The 20092-nt window shown below is 33.5% G+C and overlaps 2 protein-coding genes across 6 annotated transcripts; one reads left to right on the plus strand and one right to left on the minus strand.

The window, feature by feature from the left end:
* The first annotated feature begins 230 nt into the window (after nucleotides 1–230).
* On the plus strand, nucleotides 231–15346 carry Gek (serine/threonine-protein kinase gek). Of its 3 annotated transcripts, XM_078187787.1 has the most exons (27): nucleotides 231–1069; nucleotides 1319–1506; nucleotides 1608–1790; nucleotides 1883–2154; nucleotides 2442–2741; nucleotides 2836–2979; nucleotides 3065–3187; nucleotides 3281–3489; nucleotides 3592–3800; nucleotides 3867–4870; nucleotides 4947–5182; nucleotides 5291–5397; nucleotides 6972–7169; nucleotides 8191–8354; nucleotides 8427–8682; nucleotides 8762–9048; nucleotides 9121–9264; nucleotides 9340–9475; nucleotides 9550–9791; nucleotides 9886–10066; nucleotides 10150–10338; nucleotides 10426–10611; nucleotides 10693–10874; nucleotides 10973–11071; nucleotides 11159–11282; nucleotides 11366–11523; nucleotides 11716–15346. In XM_078187787.1, the coding sequence occupies exons 2-27, from the start codon at nucleotides 1377–1379 to the stop codon at nucleotides 11827–11829; spliced, it is 5577 nt and encodes a 1858-aa protein (XP_078043913.1). In that variant the 5' UTR covers nucleotides 231–1069; nucleotides 1319–1376; the 3' UTR covers nucleotides 11830–15346. The 3 variants fall into 3 exon arrangements, with proteins under 3 accessions (XP_078043913.1, XP_078043911.1, XP_078043912.1); XM_078187785.1 differs by lacking the exon at nucleotides 6972–7169; XM_078187786.1 differs by lacking the exon at nucleotides 6972–7169 and having other exon boundaries at nucleotides 10720–10874.
* A 96-nt stretch (nucleotides 15347–15442) lies between these two features.
* LOC144473686 (deubiquitinase DESI2) lies at nucleotides 15443–20029 on the minus strand. 3 transcript variants are annotated; one of them, XM_078187793.1, is made up of 6 exons: nucleotides 19428–20029; nucleotides 18579–18688; nucleotides 18439–18511; nucleotides 18227–18320; nucleotides 17620–17761; nucleotides 15443–17540 (listed from the first exon to the last, which is right to left on the minus strand). In XM_078187793.1, exons 2-6 carry the CDS (start codon nucleotides 18615–18617, stop codon nucleotides 17364–17366), a joined length of 525 nt encoding a protein of 174 aa, XP_078043919.1. In that variant the 5' UTR covers nucleotides 18618–18688; nucleotides 19428–20029; the 3' UTR covers nucleotides 15443–17363. The 3 variants fall into 3 exon arrangements, with proteins under 3 accessions (XP_078043919.1, XP_078043917.1, XP_078043918.1); XM_078187791.1 differs by having other exon boundaries at nucleotides 18579–18757; XM_078187792.1 differs by lacking the exon at nucleotides 19428–20029 and adding an exon at nucleotides 19230–19381 and having other exon boundaries at nucleotides 18579–18757.
* Nucleotides 20030–20092: the final 63 nt, after the last annotated feature.

Raw genomic sequence — 20092 nt, forward strand, 5'->3', positions numbered from 1 at the left:
AAATGTTTACACGTACAAGAATTACGTGCTATAATTTCTCAATTTGACAATTAAGTGCATAGAGTGCGTACTTTACAAATTGATTTAAGAAAGTCGAACGAATGCGATTCCATGAAGAAACGACATTATCATTGTAAACTCGCTTTGTTGTTTTATACGCGCGCATTCGTTACGACCGATCTATATACCGAACGTTCACGGGTGCTTTCAATGACGTAGGACTGCCATATTTTTTTTCTATATGGGGCCTGCCAGGGGGTCAGCCAAATTGTTGGGGGTTTGGAGGTGGCCATGCAAGATGTTTTGTGATAATCAAATGGTGCGCATAATAAACAATTAAACCAATATAATAGCGGGGCGCAACGTTTCGGCAGATATGCTCGGATCGGTCGGGCGAACGGTCTGGATCGGCGAAGAAAAAGCCTTTCGCTCAAAACATCCTTCTCGCATGCGATAAGAGAGTTTCACGTCAGAAAATTCGATTCGGGGCGAGTGCGTAGTGCCGCGTCGAGGTTATACACGAAATTGGGACAATGGGCTTTAACGTTCGCCTAGGTTCTATCATGAAGCTGTTCTATTAAACGGGTACCGTATAGTTTCGCTATGGAACACCGATCCCTTCCGCGACACGAGTTGTCTTGGTGATTTTGTTGAATTCGCTGACCGCGAATGCGGTGCCCTACCCCGTCGCACTATTTTTGTCTGTACGCTTTATTTACACGTATTTCTCTTGTTGCGTGTTTTCTTCGCCAAATATTTTGGCTATCTTTGTAGCGGTTACGTAATTTCCGACGTGAGTAATTCCGGCACCATGGCCGATGACGAATTAAATGAAACTCGATTGTTTTACACGTAGTGGCGTGTGGACATATATACCACGCAAAGTTAAAGGGAATTGATTTTTGACACTCTTTGCATAAGGGAAAGAGAGGACAGTTGGATGCTTTGTTGGTAATACACCGATAACATGATCGGAAGATTGTTGCCGCAACGGTTGTAAACAAAATTAATGTTTAAACAGTGAAAGTGATCCTATTTAGATATGTCTATTGGGAATTATCTTCTTAAGGTAAATGATTACTACACATACATGCTTATGCTTGTGGTGCATACTTTGTATTATTATTTTTGTGTTTTCTTTTTTGTATATACATGAAAACCTGTGAATACAAAAATTTTCATAAAAAATCGAACACACTTTTAATGGTTATGATTATGTTTATGTATGGTCAGATGTAAATTGCATTGAACATATTTTTAATTGCGTATCGTGTTCTACGTTGTGACATTCGTTGAAACGTATATTAAAATATTTTAGGATTGTCATCACATCATAATGTGGTGGTTTCAAATACTATTGAATAATATTGTTAAGAATGACAGAAGTAGTATCCAAAGATTTTGGTAAGGAGCATCCTTATCGAAAAAGAGACATGTCAGATTCGTCGCAACATCAATATAATCAACCTCCCCCTGATATTATGCCAAAGGGTCTTGCAATCAATGGTATGTTATTACAGATACTATGAAACATTCAATAATATCGTTTTATTTTATAGCGTCGACGTGCAAGTTACAGAAACAAATAAAAGATATTTTTTTGATAGGCATAGGAGGAAGGTTACGCCAATTAGAAGCTGTTTTTATTGGTGGTCCTGTACAGGGGGAAGGAAGAGTCGGCCACACATTTTCTATCGAGACGCTCATCGATATTTTACTTGTCTTGTACGATGAATGCTGTAATTCTTCCTTACGACGTGAGAAGACTGTCTCTGATTTTATTGAATTCGGTACATTTATATGCTTTATTCTGAAAACATTTAAATTTTAACAAACAACTCCGTTTCGATAATTTTATAATTATTATGTATTTTTTTTTCAGTGAAACCGGTGGCCACTTGCATCAAGAGTTTGCAATTGGCGCGAGAGGATTTCGAGATAGTAAAAGTTATAGGTAGAGGTGCATTTGGAGAAGTATGTGTTGTAAGAATGCGTGGTTCGGACAAAGTTTTTGCGATGAAAATTTTGAACAAATGGGAAATGTTGAAACGTGCAGAAACTGCATGCTTCAGGGAGGAAAGGGATGTACTGGTGTACGGTGATCGTAGGTGGATCACAAATCTTCATTATGCCTTTCAAGATGACAATAATTTGGTAATGTTTCAACTTATATGTATTATTAACGCTTTGCAGATGTAATAATTCGAAAATAAATGATTTTCGCTGCACTATAGAAGTGCATAGGGCATTTTTTTTATTAAATTGGTTAAATATAATATATTTGTATATATTTGCATTTGATATATTTATAAAGTCATTGGCTACAGTGATTATGTTTACATAGCGCATATAAGGATTTACTATCTGCAAGCGGTTAATTATAATTGTAACATATACAATAATAGAAATATTCCATAAATGTATTAAATGATTATGTGCAGTATTTGGTCATGGATTATTACTGCGGTGGGGATCTATTAACGCTGTTGAGCAAATTCGAGGATCGCCTTCCAGAAGATATGGCACGTTTTTATATAGCTGAAATGGTTTTGGCTATAGGATCCATACATGACTTACGTTACGTGCACCGTGATATTAAACCTGATAATGTTTTATTAGATGCAAATGGTCACATTAGATTAGCCGATTTTGGATCTTGTTTACGATTGTTCGAAGATGGCACCGTACAAAGTAATGTTGCTGTTGGTACACCAGATTATATTTCTCCAGAGATATTAAGGGTAATATCGTGTTTCTATATTATTATACTCTCGTCTATTATTAATTTTACATTTGACTTTTGCCACAAATAACATTTTGAATTATATATCGTAGGCAATGGAAGATGGACAAGGACAATACGGACCTGAATGTGATTGGTGGTCATTAGGAGTATGCATGTATGAAATGCTATATGGGGAGACACCTTTTTACGCCGAATCTCTAGTCGAAACATATGGAAAAATTATGAATCATAAGGTATAAATTATTATATCATATAATATAATATATTGTATCGTATATTGTAGTATATGTAATCATCTATACTTTGTACATGTTTCAGAATTGCTTTGACTTCCCAGCAGACGATATGTATGACGTTTCTGAAGAAGCTAAGGATTTAATGAGAAAGTTAATATGTAGTTCGGAGTTTAGATTAGGTCAGAATGGAATTGACGATTTTAAGGTAATATCTAATATTATTAACCAAGTTAATGTAATACTTCCTACGATGAGATGATTAATTTATATAAAATTAACTTTTGATTATATAATTTAGAAACATCCATGGTTTGATGGAGTTAACTGGGACACTCTTAGGGACAGTACTGCACCTTACATTCCTGAAGTTTCCTCACCGACAGATACATCAAATTTCGATGTTGACGATACAGACGTTCGTAGTTCAGATGCTGTTCCACCGGCAGCAAATTCTGCGTTCTCTGCACTCCATTTACCATTCGTTGGTTTTAGTTTCACCCAAGGAAGGTAAGTGAAGAAGCTCTTTAGCGATAAAAATGTAAATATTTATTACCTTGATTGTTAACTTAATAAATTATTTTGGTCTGATGCTATACTTTCAAATTATAGTTGTATATCGGATTTGGGTTGTTTGCCAGCTATAACTCAAAAAGATAAACGTGTACAAATACTTGAAGAAGAAAATGCGCAGTTAACGAAAGTAATCGAAGATCTGAAGAACCAAGTCGGTCATTCTTTGCCAGGAATATCACCGGACTCCAACAATGCAACAAGAAAACTTCAGGACGAGATAAACACACTTACCAAACGTAATTGTGGTGAGTATATATATATATCATGTAGTCTTATTTTCATGTATTTCTAAATTAAATAAACATTTTTAGAGTTAGAATCACAATTAAAATCCATGGAAGTACCACGAGAATTACGCAATCTAGACAACGGTGAAATGACGAAACTACGAGAATTAGAAAAATTGGTTCGCTCTCTTCGTTTGGAAAAGGAGGAAGCTATTAAAGATAAATTGGATGTTCAAGAGAAGCTGAAACTCCAGGATAAGGAGTTGAAAGATGCGTTAACGCAACGGAAACTAGCGATGGCCGAATATACCGAAGTCACAGATAAACTATCGGAACTAAGACAACAAAAACAAAAGTTGTCTAGACAAGTCCGAGATAAAGAGGAAGAATTGGAAGTAGTAATGCAGAAGGTTGATAGTTTGCGACACGATATTCGAAAAGCCGAGAAGCTTCGGCGAGAGTTAGAAAATCGAGTGGAAGAAGCGATGGCGGAAACCAGCAAGGAAAGAAAATTACGTGAACGCAGCGAGGAGTATTGTAAGCAGATGCAAGAAGAGACTGAGAAGATTAGACAGAGGTCTATGGGCAATGATGTGAGCGCGAACCATGCTTTAGCAACGCAAGAAATCAATAGGTTAAAGGCGGAGGTTGAGAAACTCGAAGTCCAGTACAATGAAAATCTAAATCAGCAGCAGAGCAGATTTAATCTTGAAATTCGTAGTCTTCAAGAACAACTGCACGAGGCTGAAGCGAGAAGAGATCTACTCGAGCGAGAAGTTCAATTAACAAAAGAAAAGCTAGACGCCGCGCGATTGGAGAATCTTACCGATAGCGAGGAGACAATAAATGAATTAAGCAGACGCCACGAGAGAGAAAAAATTATGCTAGTCGAAGAAAATAAAAAACTTATGTTAGAACTTAACACTCTTACGGATAGCGTTAATAGAATACAAGGTGAAAGACGACAACTGGAAGACGAATACGAAGAATTGAGAAATAAAAAGGAAGCTATCGCGCAATGGGAAGCTCAGATAACTGAGATTATTCAATGGGTATCCGACGAGAAAGATGCTAGAGGATATTTGCAGGTTTGTCCTCGTAACATTAAATCATTTATACTATAATAAATTTATAATAATTACATGTGCAATGTGATCATTTTAGGCATTGGCCACGAAAATGACAGAAGAATTAGAGTTCTTGAAACACTCTGGCGGTGTAGGAGGTGTAGGAAGTGGCTCTACGATGGCAGATAAGAACTGGAGAAATCGTAGATCACAGAAACTCGATAAGATGGAACTTCTAAATCTTCAAAGTTCCTTACAAAGCGAGATACAAGCTAAACAAGCGATATCCGAAGAGCTTACGAAGACTCGATCGGATTTGATTGCTGCTCAAAAGTAATTTTTGCAATTATCTTTTTTATATGTTTTAAAATATCATCAATGCTAATTTTTGTATGCCACTAATTGTGTAATAATGATAAATGTGTGTCTGTCTCTGTGTAGGGAATTACGAGACTTCAGACAACGGTATGATACTGTCACGCATGAGATAAAACGCAAAGAAATGCAAATAAAAGAGTTGCAAGCAAGGCTTGATACGGGTGACGGCTGTAAGTACATTTCAGTTAACAATGCTAGAAGTAAGAATTTCACCAAAATTTCTTTGTTGCGTTTTTATAAAAATTTTGTATCGACTATTATTATACAAACTGCTGCGATACACGCTATGTATGTAATTTATAAGAGCACAGTTTTCAAGCGATGAGAATTTTTTTTCTCTAATAGTGATTTCTTAAGCACTTTAAAAATTACGGCATATTTAATATAATCTATATAATATTTATTAAAAATTAATGTTTAATAAATATTAATTTTTTCATTACTGTTGTATTAAAAATATTTAATCAACAGACAAATAATATTTTTAACGTAACCAAAGATTTTTACTTACCGATTTTGTAGATTCAACAAAATTAGCATACAGATAGTGTTATTGATATTATAAGCAAACAAATTTGCATGTGTTTAAAAAAAAGTTATCGGAATTGTTATGTTACAAATATTGAGTCATTATTTATTGTTCATATGTATGAAGAAGAGTATTTATTGATATATATATCTATATACACACACACATATATTATATACGAAATTGATCTTAAAAATGTAAACTTAACAATTCCTCCTCAATTTAGTATAGAAGTAGTGCTTCTATGAAGTATAGTCATTTATTCTTCCTGTATTGTGCATTTGGCCAACTAATGAATTTATATTAAATTGGTATGATTCAGTGTGTGAGTATTATTTTTTTTTTGTAAGAACGAATAGTCATATTTGGTGATTGGTACCGTTACTGAAGCGTATCACTGAATTGTTACAAATCTCAGTATAAACTATTTAAACATAGCTTTACGATAATAATTCATTACAAAACAGATTGATTGAATTTTTAGATATATTATATACCTTTCAAAAAGGTGCAATACATGTGTCTACATGTACAAGTAGCCGACTATGTGTAATAAATAACTAAAAAGACGACTGTATCAATTAAAATACGACAAAATTCAAAAATAATCACGATACCGTCTCGTTTTATTTTCAAGTTATTTATAAATTAAATATTATTCTGATACTAATTATGTATGTCTTTAATGGTTGCCTTTAAATTTAAAAATAGGGTCAAAATCGCAATATCATTACGTATGCCGTAGCATTTTATTTTGTCAAATCAGATTAATATTTATTACTCATTGGCGAACACTTTTTGTATAGGCTGGTAATTATCTTAATTGTTTGAATAAAACATAAGGCACTTGAAGCTCACAGTATGCGATGTTTTTCAAGAGATGTTCAGTTACATTTTCATCATAAGCATTAGAGTGTTTTATTTCCAATACGTACATTTATATTTGTAATCCTAAAGGATAGAAATATAATAGAAATGATAATCATGATATCGATAATTGTAGAGGATAATAAGGTTATTATATCTATTGTCAATATATAAGCTATACCAATAATAGAGATCGTTGGTACTGGGATATTTATCCAGCATAGTAATTCGGTCCTCCGGTACGGTATGCGATTCTGATTTCTAGACTACAAAGTGCCTCTGTTTATTGGCGTAACGAGCTGTGTCTGGGGCCTCTTGTTGCTCATCTTCAAACTGTATTTGTGACAGCTGTCCTATCCAGCAAAACGTCAAGCAAATCTTCAAACATCGTTTGCACCAAACCCCAACGCATCATCGTACACCAGCCGTCGTCACCCCTACCAGTAATGCGTGCTCCCCGCGTCACGACATGTCGCTTATTAACTAGATTCGTTCCCGTCAACACATTCATCAGTCAGAATGCCGTCGCCATCGTATCGCCACCTGGTAAATGAAGTGGCAACAGAGAGAAAAACGCGATTTTGGTTGACTGGTCGGCTGGATTGCTAATTTACAAAGCCCAGAGCTGTGTTTCCCAACATGCCTGCTTACAAAACTTGTTATACAATGTTGATACGAATGAGCCAAAAGAGCTGGAATGATTTACACAATAAGATGTGAACTCTTATTCGTTACATATATGTATGTAAAAGTTATATGACTTAGAGTTTTAACACATTCAAAGTCTAAAGAAAATTAGATAACTTTATAGCATTGTCTACGTTTCTAAATTATGAAAGACCATAAGGAATCCGAAATTTTTAGGGGTAGTATAAATACGAAGAAAATAAGTTATGTCTGCTAAAATTGTTTTAGATTTAAAACATGGCTCTGCGTGAATTTTTATGTCAATTACCATCAAGAACAACTATGTGTTTCCTTGTATGTTGACAATAATCGTTCCTCCATTAAGGATAGCGTTGGTAGTTCTTCATCGTTTTTTTAGGTGATGGTTGCCCTTTGTTAATCTTAGTAGCTGATAATCTCTCGGTTTTTGTAATTAAATGATTAACAGGTATGTTGTGCCTGAATGTTTTCGCCTCTAGAGTTGTTTGATCTGATTGACTTTTGGTTACATTTTATACTATCTGCTTGCTACTTCTGCTGGTGAACGATAAAAAAATATCAATCCCAACATACACAATAACGATTACTACTTTAACAGAATTGTGTGATGCAAGTTGCAGTGGAGTGATTATATTAAAATGTTTGCGAAGGGTGTCACACGACGTCCACTATTAAAACTTAAGTTTTTATGAAAATGAAAACATAATTATCATACTTTTTATAAGTTTACTTCGTTGTGTATCTTAATGAACAGTAGATCGAATTTCTATATTTTCTTCTTTTTTTTTTTTTTATTAATTTAACAATGTTAAACGCAGTTGCAATCATTGAAAATTTCAAATGCATCTCTTTTTGAACTTCTGTATTCTCATTTTAATATTTTTCTTTTTTTTCATTTCAGTTTTAGAACGTCCCACGTCTCAAATGTCATATCTCGAACATTTTTTGAAAGAAACTGCGAGCAGTACGCGCCACGGAAGCGCAGATAGTGTCGAGGCCGATATTGAAGATAATCGTGCGCCAAGTATTTCCAGCAGCAAAAGCAACTTGTCCGAGCTCAGCATTGTAAGTACTTCCTCCGTTTAGATAGAACATCATCTTGAATACTAAATGATCGTAATACCTTTGATCATTTAGGATCCGACATCACCTTTGTCTCATGAACTCTTAAACAAGTCGTCTGCGTCCCATGGGCAAGCCAGCCTTCAACCTAAACCGAAATCTCATCAATTTTTAGTAAGAACGTTTTCAGCGCCTACAAAGTGCAACCATTGCACATCGTTGATGGTGGGTTTAACAAGGCAAGGAGTGGTATGCGAAGTTTGTGGTTTCGCATGCCATATGCCCTGTTGCGACAAGGTGCCTCCGATGTGTCCTGTGCCTCATGATCAAAGTAAGTATACGCAGCATCACCAAATTCGACACTTTATTTCCCCAACGAAAGATAATAACACAAAATATCTTTTGCACAGCAAAACGACCATTGGGCATTGATCCCACACGAGGAATAGGTACTGCTTACGAAGGATACGTTAAAGTGCCAAAAATGGGTGGAGTGAAAAAGGGTTGGGTCCGTCAATTTGTAGTTGTTTGCGACTTCAAATTATTTCTTTACGACATCTCACCGGATCGTAATGCGTTACCATCTGTGTCCGTATCACAAGTCTTAGATATGCGAGATGAAGAATTCAGTGTTAGTTCTGTTCGAGATTCGGATGTCATACATGCCACGAAAAAAGATATTCCGTGCATATTTAGGGTAACTTTTAATCTTTCATCCATTATATTCATTCGTTTATTTGCGATCGACTGATGTAACAAACGATTTTAGATAACAACATCTCTATTGGAACCACCCGGTTTGAGAAATCACACGTTGATGCTTGCAGACACGGAAAGCGAAAAAACAAAATGGGTTGTTGCTTTGAGTGAACTGCATAGAATATTAAAGAAAAATAATCTTCCTAATACAACGGTAAGCTGTATACACGACGTTTGCGAGTTTGACGTTCGTAACAATTTTTTGATACCATTCGTTGCTTTCGCACAGATTTTTAGAGCAAAAGAATTATTAGATAATACATTGGCGCTCATTAAAAATGTGATGTCAGGAGCAATTATTGATCCAGATCGTCTAGTCATTGGCACAGAAGAAGGCCTCTTCTGTTTAGATTTAGATCGTAGTGGTACGTTCGAATTATATTTATATCGAATAGAATAAAACGTATATTACTATTTATAATTTATATCAAATGTTTAGAAATTGCAAGAGTTGGGGAAGGCAAGAAAATATATCTACTGGAATATGTAACGGAAGAACAGTTAATTGTAGTTTTAAGTGGTAAGCAACGTCATGTACGGCTGGTCCCAGTACGTGCATTGGATGGAGATGAAGTTGAATGGATCAAGGTTGCAGAAACAAAAGGATGTATTACCCTAACAACGGGAATAGTGCGCCGCAGTCCATTAACGTATTGTTTGTGCGTTGCCATAAAGAAGCAGGTAAGACATTCTCTATCTACGTTTATAAAATCAGTATAAAATTGAGATAGAAATCATTTTCGTCTTCTTTTTAATAAAACTATTTTCTACGTAGAACGCATCGCAAGTGATCATCTATGAAATAACGCGTACGAAAACACGTCATAAACGTATACGTGAACTGATGTTACCATGTCAAGCACAAACTCTGCAAGTACTCTCCGAGGGCCGCTTTTGTGTCGGCTATCCTTCTGGTTTTTCTATCTACAGCATCTTAGGAGATCATCACGCAATTTGTGAGTATCATTGTGAGAATTCTATATACATGGAAGACGTGAAATATGAATTATGTTAATAATTTTTTATCTTCTAAATGCAGCATTGGTCCACTCTGAGAATACGCTCTTAGGTTTTCTCACATATAGCGCTGTAGATGCTTTACGTTGCATCGAATTACCACGTGGTGAATTCTTATTAGTCTTCCAGACATTGGCAGTATATGTCGACAGCCAAGGTAGAAAGAATAGAGATCGTGAAATTATGTATCCCGCTGTTCCTACGGCAGTTAGTAAGTGTACCTTACTTGATTAATTTAATAATATACTGTTATATTTATGCGGCAGATTTTATATATTATGTCGTTCTTACGTTTCAGGTTATTGTGAAGGTTACTTATTAGTTTATAGCGATACACACATCGACGTGTTTGATTGTACGACGGGAGACTGGCTCCAAACGTTAAACGTGAAACGGGCACGACCATTGAACACTTCAGGTTCTTTAACGTCTTGTATAATTAATGACATGCCACACGTTATTTTCCTGAGCAACTTGCATCAACGTGAGTATAGTTCGATTACGAATCAATGTTATAATTCTACGATGTTATCAAACATAGTGTAAATTCTTTATGATATAATAGGAGAATTACTCAATTTAACACCACTAGACGCAAGCGGTAGACAAATGACAAGACCACGGAGAAGATTCTCTTTGAGAGAAGGGAACAGAGCTGTACGACCCACAGACAGACGCTCTAAAATGATATCAGCACCGACGAATTTCAATCATATCAGTCATGTGGGCCCAGGTAATGGTATACAGGTAGGTAACTTGTTTCATCAATTTATTCCATTGCGCCTTAGCGTACGCTTAACCATGTATATTCGTTTTTAAACCAACCGCCTGATGTTTTATTTCAGATACAGCGATTATTAGATTTGGCTACCACACTTGAAACAGCTGATCAACAACATAGCGGTCATCACAGTAGCACTCACCTACATAGCAGTCAACAAAGAGTAAGAATTTATTGCGTATACTTATTTGTGTGTAACTGTTCGTACAATTTTATTTCTTCTATTACATTTGGTGACGTTTTCGTTTAGTTATACGGACCCACGCTTCAAACAGCGAGTAAACCTGCGCCACTGCCGCCTAGGCACCCTCCATCCGACACGCGACGTCTCAGTTCTCATATATCTAGAAATTCTGGATATTCACCACATAACGGTATGCTATTTATCAATGTGCCGCTCCTTCCCTTCATTGTATATTTATAGTAATGTTATATTCAGTGTAACAATTGTTCTTAGGATCAACATCGTCAAGAAGGGGGCCAGCACCACCACGACCAACTGCTACCCCGCCTTCGTTACCGCGCACTCCTGTGGACCAAGTCGACTCGGAATCCGTACATCTACGAACTCATACCCCACTCTCTCTTGGTAGCATCGCATCTTTGCACGACAAGGTATTTATTTATTTCTTTATTTTATACCAAACGTACGTTTCCATGTAGAATATATTTGACTCTCTGGAATTAGTGGAGGAGCATGCAAAATATTCCGTGCAAATTTTTGTATGCAAGAAAACGGACTTGAAGAGAAGTTAATCTCTTTGAAAGAATCTTCTGATTTCTGAATAAAATATCCTGTTACTTTAGGAACACACCTCTGGTGGAAGCCCAAGACATTCAATAGCTTCAAACAACAGTTCAAATCCATCAACGCCTCCAAGTCCAGCTCACGATCATGGTTCATCATCATACGACTCGTAAAAACATTATTTAAACATTTCTAACAATACGGATAAATTACTGTAATCATTTGCATTACCTGAACGATAAGATTACAGTATCTACAGTAATATCTTTATACAAGGACGATGTCTGTGCTTGATCCTTTTAGCTTGAAAGTTATCAAATTTCTTTCTTTCTTTCTTTCTTTTCTTTTTAATTTTGTGCAATACATTTTCTCTTTCCGAACATTTCTGAATTACGTTGAATTGCATCTCGAACGTACAATTAAAAGCATAATAACTTTTACGTAATAATCGAATCAATGCTAACTATAAAAGCTGCACACATTTTCAATTACATTGTTCAATACAATGTTCTGATCGAAATACGTTATCCCCGGTTGAATTTTGATAACGTATTGCAATCTCTTTTCCTTTTCTCGGTTTTTATAAATTTATGCATAATAAGTTGTGTACTCAACAAGGCAATTTATAAGTATAATATATAATGATAAATTATTGTACATAATTTATGCGTTTTGAAAGAGTTTAACAAAGCAAGCTTTACGATGCCATTACTATTTAAAGTAGGTGTCGTGTTTCTTTTATAGTAAATTTCAATGGAAATTTCATTTCGCATAATATAAATTCGTTGCGATTAATTTCTTAAATTAATAAAAGTCAGGAATCTCAGTCAAATTATCTAGCAATAAAAAGAAAGAATTAATCTACTTAACCTATCGTACCTACCTTTGAATCTAGGTATAACAAAAGAAAAAGGATAGTTTCAAGTAAATTATATACTCAATCATTCTTAGTGGCATAAACGAATTCGAAAAGGACGTGAATCGATTTTGATTGCCTTATGACTAAATATTTTCTATTACGTCATAATGCAGTGAAATGCATCAATATTATTTAGCGTGTGAATAGTAGAATTAATCGTGCAATGTATCGGAATCTCCTGCTGATAATAGGTAGTCATTTAAGCGAAGTGGCTATAAACTTTTACACGGCATACGAGTATTATAATGTCAGTAACGAAACGATGTTGAACATTGATTTTGTCCTTACTGCAACGAAAACTGTGTTTTCCCCTTTCTTAAATATATACCGCTTTCCGTAATCTTTAAAATGGATAGGTATCATCGCGAAAAATCATTAGCTCGTTTATATAAAGAATTATACCTTCAACCTGGCGATCACACAGAGTGCAAGCGCAACGCATGGATTGAAAGAGAACAGTAATCGAGAAAACATTATTTCGAAACAGATAACGAGAAATTTCTATATTAACGTTTCTGCAATAGTTTTAAATAAGGCAGAACTGTAAATGCCATAACGATATTGCAGCATTTTTTATTACTTTTATATTAAAAACATTTAAAAAAAAATCAACCACTCCAAAAAAAAGATGTCGCATGTTATTTAAATTCTAGAGAGATTGCATGACGGTTAATCGGTTCATTCAGTTTGTGTCTATTAGAGATAAGATTAGAAACGAACAAAAAAGAAAAGAACAAAAAAGAAAAGGAAAATAAGATTACGAAGGAAGACACGCAGGCGCACGGTAACAAGTTTTTATATGTTTCAATGTACAAAATATACATTTTTCATGTATGTATATTTATAAACATTTGCTAACTAATGCTGAATGGAAAAAAGAAAAGGTTGATATAGAAACAAGATAATTATCTCAGGATTCTATGCCAGTAGCTCGAATACGGAATAACGGTGTAACGGTTAAGAATCCGGAGTTGTTTAATTGATACGAAAACCAATATAGGAAATCGGAGGGATGTTCTTCGTCTTGGAAATTTTTCGATATGTCGTAAACAGTCAAACAAATGGAGCCGCCAATTAAACAATATCAACCATCAAGTTTAAAAAAGAAAAAAAAAAGAATTGAAAATCTAATCTTCCATTTGAATTTTCATATATTTATAACGAATTTTAAAACGGTCGAGTTTAGAATAAATCTCGAAAATTTTATGCAAATATTGAAAAAATGTTACTGGTAGAAATATCGAGGCACTACATTCCGTATAAATTCCATTTTACTTTCATAAAACAATACACCAATACATTTCATACACGAAATTCCAACTCTTTGGTTGGTCGTCATCGGATAGGAACATACAATTAAACGTAATGCAATTATAAAATGAGTATAATTTAAAGGAAGAAAAATTTAAAAAAATAATATTGCAATTACAAAAATCGTCTTCGACAAATTTGTGTAATGGTAACAAACTCACGAGAATATATTATAAATAAAGTATATATCGACTGCAATAGATTTGACATTCTTATATTAAAAAAAAGTATATATATATATATATATATATATATATATATAGAGTATACCGTTAATAGAAGAAACGTGTTAATGTTATCGAACAAAGAATGTAATAGTACAGACATTGCTGTCCGTATTGGAGTAAAATAAAAAAAAAAGTTAAAAAATGAGCTCTAGAATCTATTCTAGAAGTGTAATCGAGGTGTGTTTATAAATTATAGTATTGTATGTGTTACATTGTACTTATCGACAGAATTCAATAATTTTTGCCCATACCTTCCGCCATTGTTACTTAAGGGTTCTAAAATCAAAGACGCGTCTATTTGTCTCTTATATATTGCTTTGTCCTTGAAACGAGTCTTGTCTATAGATAATAAAAAAAAAAAGAACGAGAAAATAGTCACTCTATATAGCATTGATTTTATATTTTTGTAAATAATTCAAGTTATAAATAAGCCCGCAACTTCAAATTGATTTTAGACCCTTCGATTCTTTTCGGTTTCAGTTTCTTTTCTGCGTGCACATAATAAACAGAACACCTGACATTTCGAGTACTACGTCTTACAACATGTAAAAACAAAAACACATTTGCGCTATAATTATTGCTTTTCTTTTTACGCGTAATATAAAAAAATGTACGACCGGCATTCTGCATGAGAATAGAATGATCATGTATACATACCATACATACATACATAGATTGTATGATTTTATAGTTTTATCGTTTCTTTCTTATGAACCGTTAGAAATTACTTTTCTGTAATAATTAATGATTTATGTATCCCATTGGTCTAGTACCAGTGCATGTAATGACCTGACTATTAATCATCTTTTTTTTTCTCTAGCAACCTAGTATATTCGATATTATAAACTTATTTATAAACTAGTATGTGCGTTATTTACGATATTTATTAAAAAACAATTGCAAGCAATTATTCGCATTTTAAATGAAAGATTGTATTTCACTGTAAATTATTGAATGAAAAAAAAAGCGCGACGACACGATGAGGAAGAAGACCAAACACTTGTACGTTTATAAGATATCCTTTTTAAAAGAAAGCATCTGTTTCTGTAGATTTTGTAGTATTTATATTCTTTATGTTTTACACATTTTGTTTCATGCAGAATCTTCCGCATTAGAAAAGAAGAATATATATACATTTTTTTTTTATTCATTATCTACCGATACTTTAAGAAATAACTTAATTTTCGTGTGTAAAGGAAATATATTAATAAATTGACAAAAAGCTTGTGCGTATATTATTTGACTTTGAAAGGACAGACGTCTGAATGTTTTTTTTGTGTATCGGTTATTGGTTTCAGGTGCGCAACTACAGTGAGTAAGTCGACGGTATCTACTTCTTAGAATTTTTATTGCTTAAAAATAAATCATGAACAGTGAGAGAGAGATAACTCTCTACTAAAAAAAAATCAAACTGAACATCCTTGTAAAAAAGATTGTTTAGAAAGTTACACAAGCTTTTGTACTTATACTGTATATTGTGCTTTGTATACTTCATTATTTTTATTATGCTACACTGTCTCCTATGTTGGGAAAGTAATGAATTCTTATGACGTTGCGTTAATATTATTACGTAACAATTAATTGTTTTTAATATCTTTCCCCCGCAAATATGATACATATAATTTCATGAGAATCATTTTGTGTGTATTGTACAAGAAGCACAGAAATTTTTTATCATTTCAGTAATTTCCAGCTTGGAGTCTTAATTTAAGGAAGAAGTTTCGCACAATTGAATTTTTTGAAACGGAAAAATGTGCTTTGCGTTTTCAATGCTGAGATTTGTTCGTTTTTTTTTTTTTTAAATACAATGGAAGAATGATTTGAAATACAACTGTTGTATACATTGTAGATTTTCCTCCAAATCGTTTAGTGAAAAGTATTCACGCGTTAACATTAAATATAACGTAGTATGTATGATCGATAACATCTATTTAAGTTGTACGCAACATATGACTCTCTAATATTATTTATACAGGTTGAATAAAAAACGAAAAATGAATTGGCACTACTTTGTTGCTGCATTTTTTATGTTACAGTTTTGCGGATATGAGATATCTAATAGAATTTATTTTCGTTCTCAAATATTGATATCATATTCAAATTGCTTTATGAATCTTTTTTCTTAACGTGTAACATTATAAATTTGACATAAATAACAGTTTCAGCAACATTGGTAATTCTTCTCTGTTTACCGTGAATTGTTCGACAAGAAAATCCACCGAATTACGAATGTGGCGAAAGCCTTTGAAATTATAATGCTTCCGTTATTTAATCCTATGGCGTGCAAAATTCAAGAGCACTTTTACAAAATTTGACATTCATATGGTGTATAATCGTTGACTCAGAGAATATCTTAATTCTAAAATTATAAATATGTTCATTATAAAATTGCTTTCGGGAAAACAGAGTTTTGTTAAATCATACGTGAGAAATAGAAGTTAGATGTAAGTTGATTATTTATTACGTATGAATGTCAATATTTATTAAATTCATTATTCATTTGAAACTTCCTAACAATAGTAATGGCAGCTGTACAGAGAAGTGTCGCATAAATAACATTTATATTATAACAATTATTTACACAAATAATTGTAAATAATCATGAAGTAAAGTAAAATTGATAAATATGTGAGAAAATCGGTTATCGATTAATTTATAAAATATAATAAATAATTCAAATGAATAATATATATATATGTAATTTGAATATGTATATGTAACTTTAATTGTTCGAATAATGCATTTTAAGATGTCTCCATAATAAATACTAATCCTCGTGTCAAATTTGAATGGAGAACATTGCATGCAAAAACTCTCAGCAACAGGATATTTCTTAAGAGATTAATGCGTTCAACCGATAAATAAATAAGTTCCAGTCTCTTTACGCCTTTGATTTATACATAATTATCTATCAATTATATATATATATATATCTATTAAATTTTGACTGTATAATACAACAGAGAACACACGCGACATTGTATACTGCCGTCCAATGTTTTAGGAGACGACATGTTGCAAGAAAGGCAATTCTTTCAGTACTATTAATCACCAGCGGAATACGGGAGTACAATTATTTAAATTTGTACCTCATTTCGACGGTTCCGTTTCTTGGATTCCATAATCCTGGCGATATATGTATATTCAATTTGAAGATAATCTTCTTTTTATTTGTTGCATAAATTTTCTAGAAGGTATAACTCCTACGGCATTTTAGACCTCCTCCCCTTTCCACGGAGCTAGCCATATGTTACAAGGAAGTGTCGGACGATGGTGTACTTTCATGATAACTGACTTGGCTCAGAGAATGTTGCAGGGCGTCGGGTGTCAGCCATTCCTTTGGTAAACAACGTTGAAGAAATGGTACACAAGAACTGAAGTATGCGAGACGATTCACCCAACCAGGTATTTCCTGGCCGCATAAAATCTGTAATGCAAAATAGAAACAGTTCTGTCGGCATTAATCGTATAAAGCATAGAGTTCTATCGTGATTGTAAGTACGTACGAGTGTAAGTTGGCTACTGAAATGGTTACAATTTTTATTCATTAGATGATAACGGTCGCCCCTAAAATCTTTTCCTAATTCCGTAACAATTCTGCTGACATCTTCTTCTGTGAAGTCTGTGTATCCGATGTGTACAGACTGTCTATAATAAAACGAACGTTGTTAAATATAACGTTACAACTCTAAACTCTTTCTTTGGAAATAGTCTAATTTGATACAGGGCGAGTCACCAAACGCTTGCACCTCGAATATCTTTGTTGTTTCTAAAGATATACGTAAAACAGTAAACATACTTGTAGTAAATAGTAAACATACTATAGTGGTAGTTAAAGTAAACATACTAAGATCCTTCAAGTATACATACTAAGATCCTTGAGTTTCTAACGAAAGGAACTATCATTATAGGTGCTTAAAAAAGAGTCAAGGTGACCTTGATATCTCTAAAAAAAAAATAACAAGAACAAAATTTTGTTTATAGCTTTGTGTCAATACCATTGTACCATGAAACATTGTCCTTACCATATTTTACGTATCTTTAGACGCAACGAAGTTATTTAACGTGCAAACGTTTGCTGACTCATTCTGTACATAAAAGAGAGAAACTCACCTATATCTAAATTGCTCCCCCAATTCTTCCGCAACTCTAGGTGTAATTTCAAAGATACCAGAGATCGGTTTAGAGTGTCCACCGTACGCATATTCTAGCAAAAGATTAATTACAATTAATTTCTAGTAAGATCAGTTTGAAACTTTTGCAAAACAACAGTGATAATTTTATGCTTTCTTATACTAGAAAGAAACAATTTTGTGTATATATACCTGTTCCATAAATTTCTACGCCCGAATGAAATACCCCCAGTCCGATAGGTGTAGTGTATTCATTTATCCAGTACTGAAACAAATAATTCTGTCACGTGAAGTTATCCATCGATGAAGTTAATCAAATGATATTCTCTTACCATATCGTAGACGTTAAGAATTATTGGCTCTTGGGCCATTTTTGGTAGCAGTTCTTCGCTATCTTGAGGGTATCCCAGACAATTGGGAAAGGAGAGATTACAGCTAAGACCTGACGAAAACATCATAGATACTTGTACTCGAACAGATGAACAGCGGCACTACCTATGTTCCAACGCACCTAATAAGCAAATACATATGCTATATACTGGATCTAAAGTAAGCGAATAGCCACAGGTAACTACAAAAATAATTCTGAATAATAACCAACACCATATTAATTTTTTTTAGGAAATTTCTAAGAAATATAACACAAAAAAGGAGCTTAAAATTCTGTTAAGTCATTAAGAACCTATAGAACCAATTAATAAATATTGTCATATATAACTATTACCCCATTAACGATTTATTTATAATTACACAAAATTTGTTATCTATGTATAATTATTTACATGCTTATTATATAAAAATGTGTTAAATTACACACCATGCATAGCATTAACTACATTCTTCTAATAAAAACTATTGAAAATAATAGAAACAAAACTATAAACGTTTTCTTTGTTAGTTATTGACAATCCCTAAGTGGTAACAATCTAAAGCGAAAACATAAACAAAGTTTGTTGTGATTAAACTTGATAACACGTTATTACCCTGTCAACGATAGCAAACTATACAGTGCAGAACATTAGCGCATAATCTAGAAAGTTAATTAATAATACGATATGAGTAAGAACCTAAGAATGATTACATTTCACAACATAAGGCTAAAAAGAGGTGAAAACATGAATCATTTGGTCAAAGGTTGTATTCAAGATTCGATAAAAAAAACGAAAATTATATTTTATTACCTAAACAAAGATTTCGATTTCAGTACATCCTGTGTTTTTTTTCTTGTATATTTCTTCATGAAACGACGAAGTCACGCCAAACTTCAAAATATCGTCGGAGATTTGTTGATGTTAAACAATGCACAAAACTGTGGATCCATTTGCAGCGATTGTACTTTTAATGGATCAACAACCGATTCCTTTAATTATATCGTTACGATTAAAAAGATAAATATTCAATCTTCTAATGTGCTGTTTAATAGCGAATTTTTTTCTAAATATCACTCCGAAATAGAATACATTGTGTCAGCAAGAGCTCTTGTCCATTTGAAGCGTGACAGATTAACAACAGTTTTTCCCGGAAGATTAGCTCGCGCATTCCAAATATTTGTTGTTCGTTTTTTCAATCGAAATCTTAATTAATTCCACATAACAAATTGTTTAATGTTAAAGATTTTTTGAAGGGATTTACACAAATCGTTTCCAACTAGAAATAATTGCTATTCCCCTAGAAATAATTGTCGTTCCCCTAGGAATATTTAACAAATTCCTCTAGATCAATGCTATATATATGTATATAGGATTCTTTTTCTTTGTGTACAGATTAGATCTCTCAAAAACTATGTTCAATGTATTAAGTTAATTGAAACTGTTAAAGTAATATGTCCTCTGCAGAATTACATTTG

Source organism: Augochlora pura, chromosome 7 (assembly GCF_028453695.1).
Source record: "Augochlora pura isolate Apur16 chromosome 7, APUR_v2.2.1, whole genome shotgun sequence".
NCBI classification, from domain to species: Eukaryota; Metazoa; Arthropoda; class Insecta; order Hymenoptera; family Halictidae; genus Augochlora; species Augochlora pura.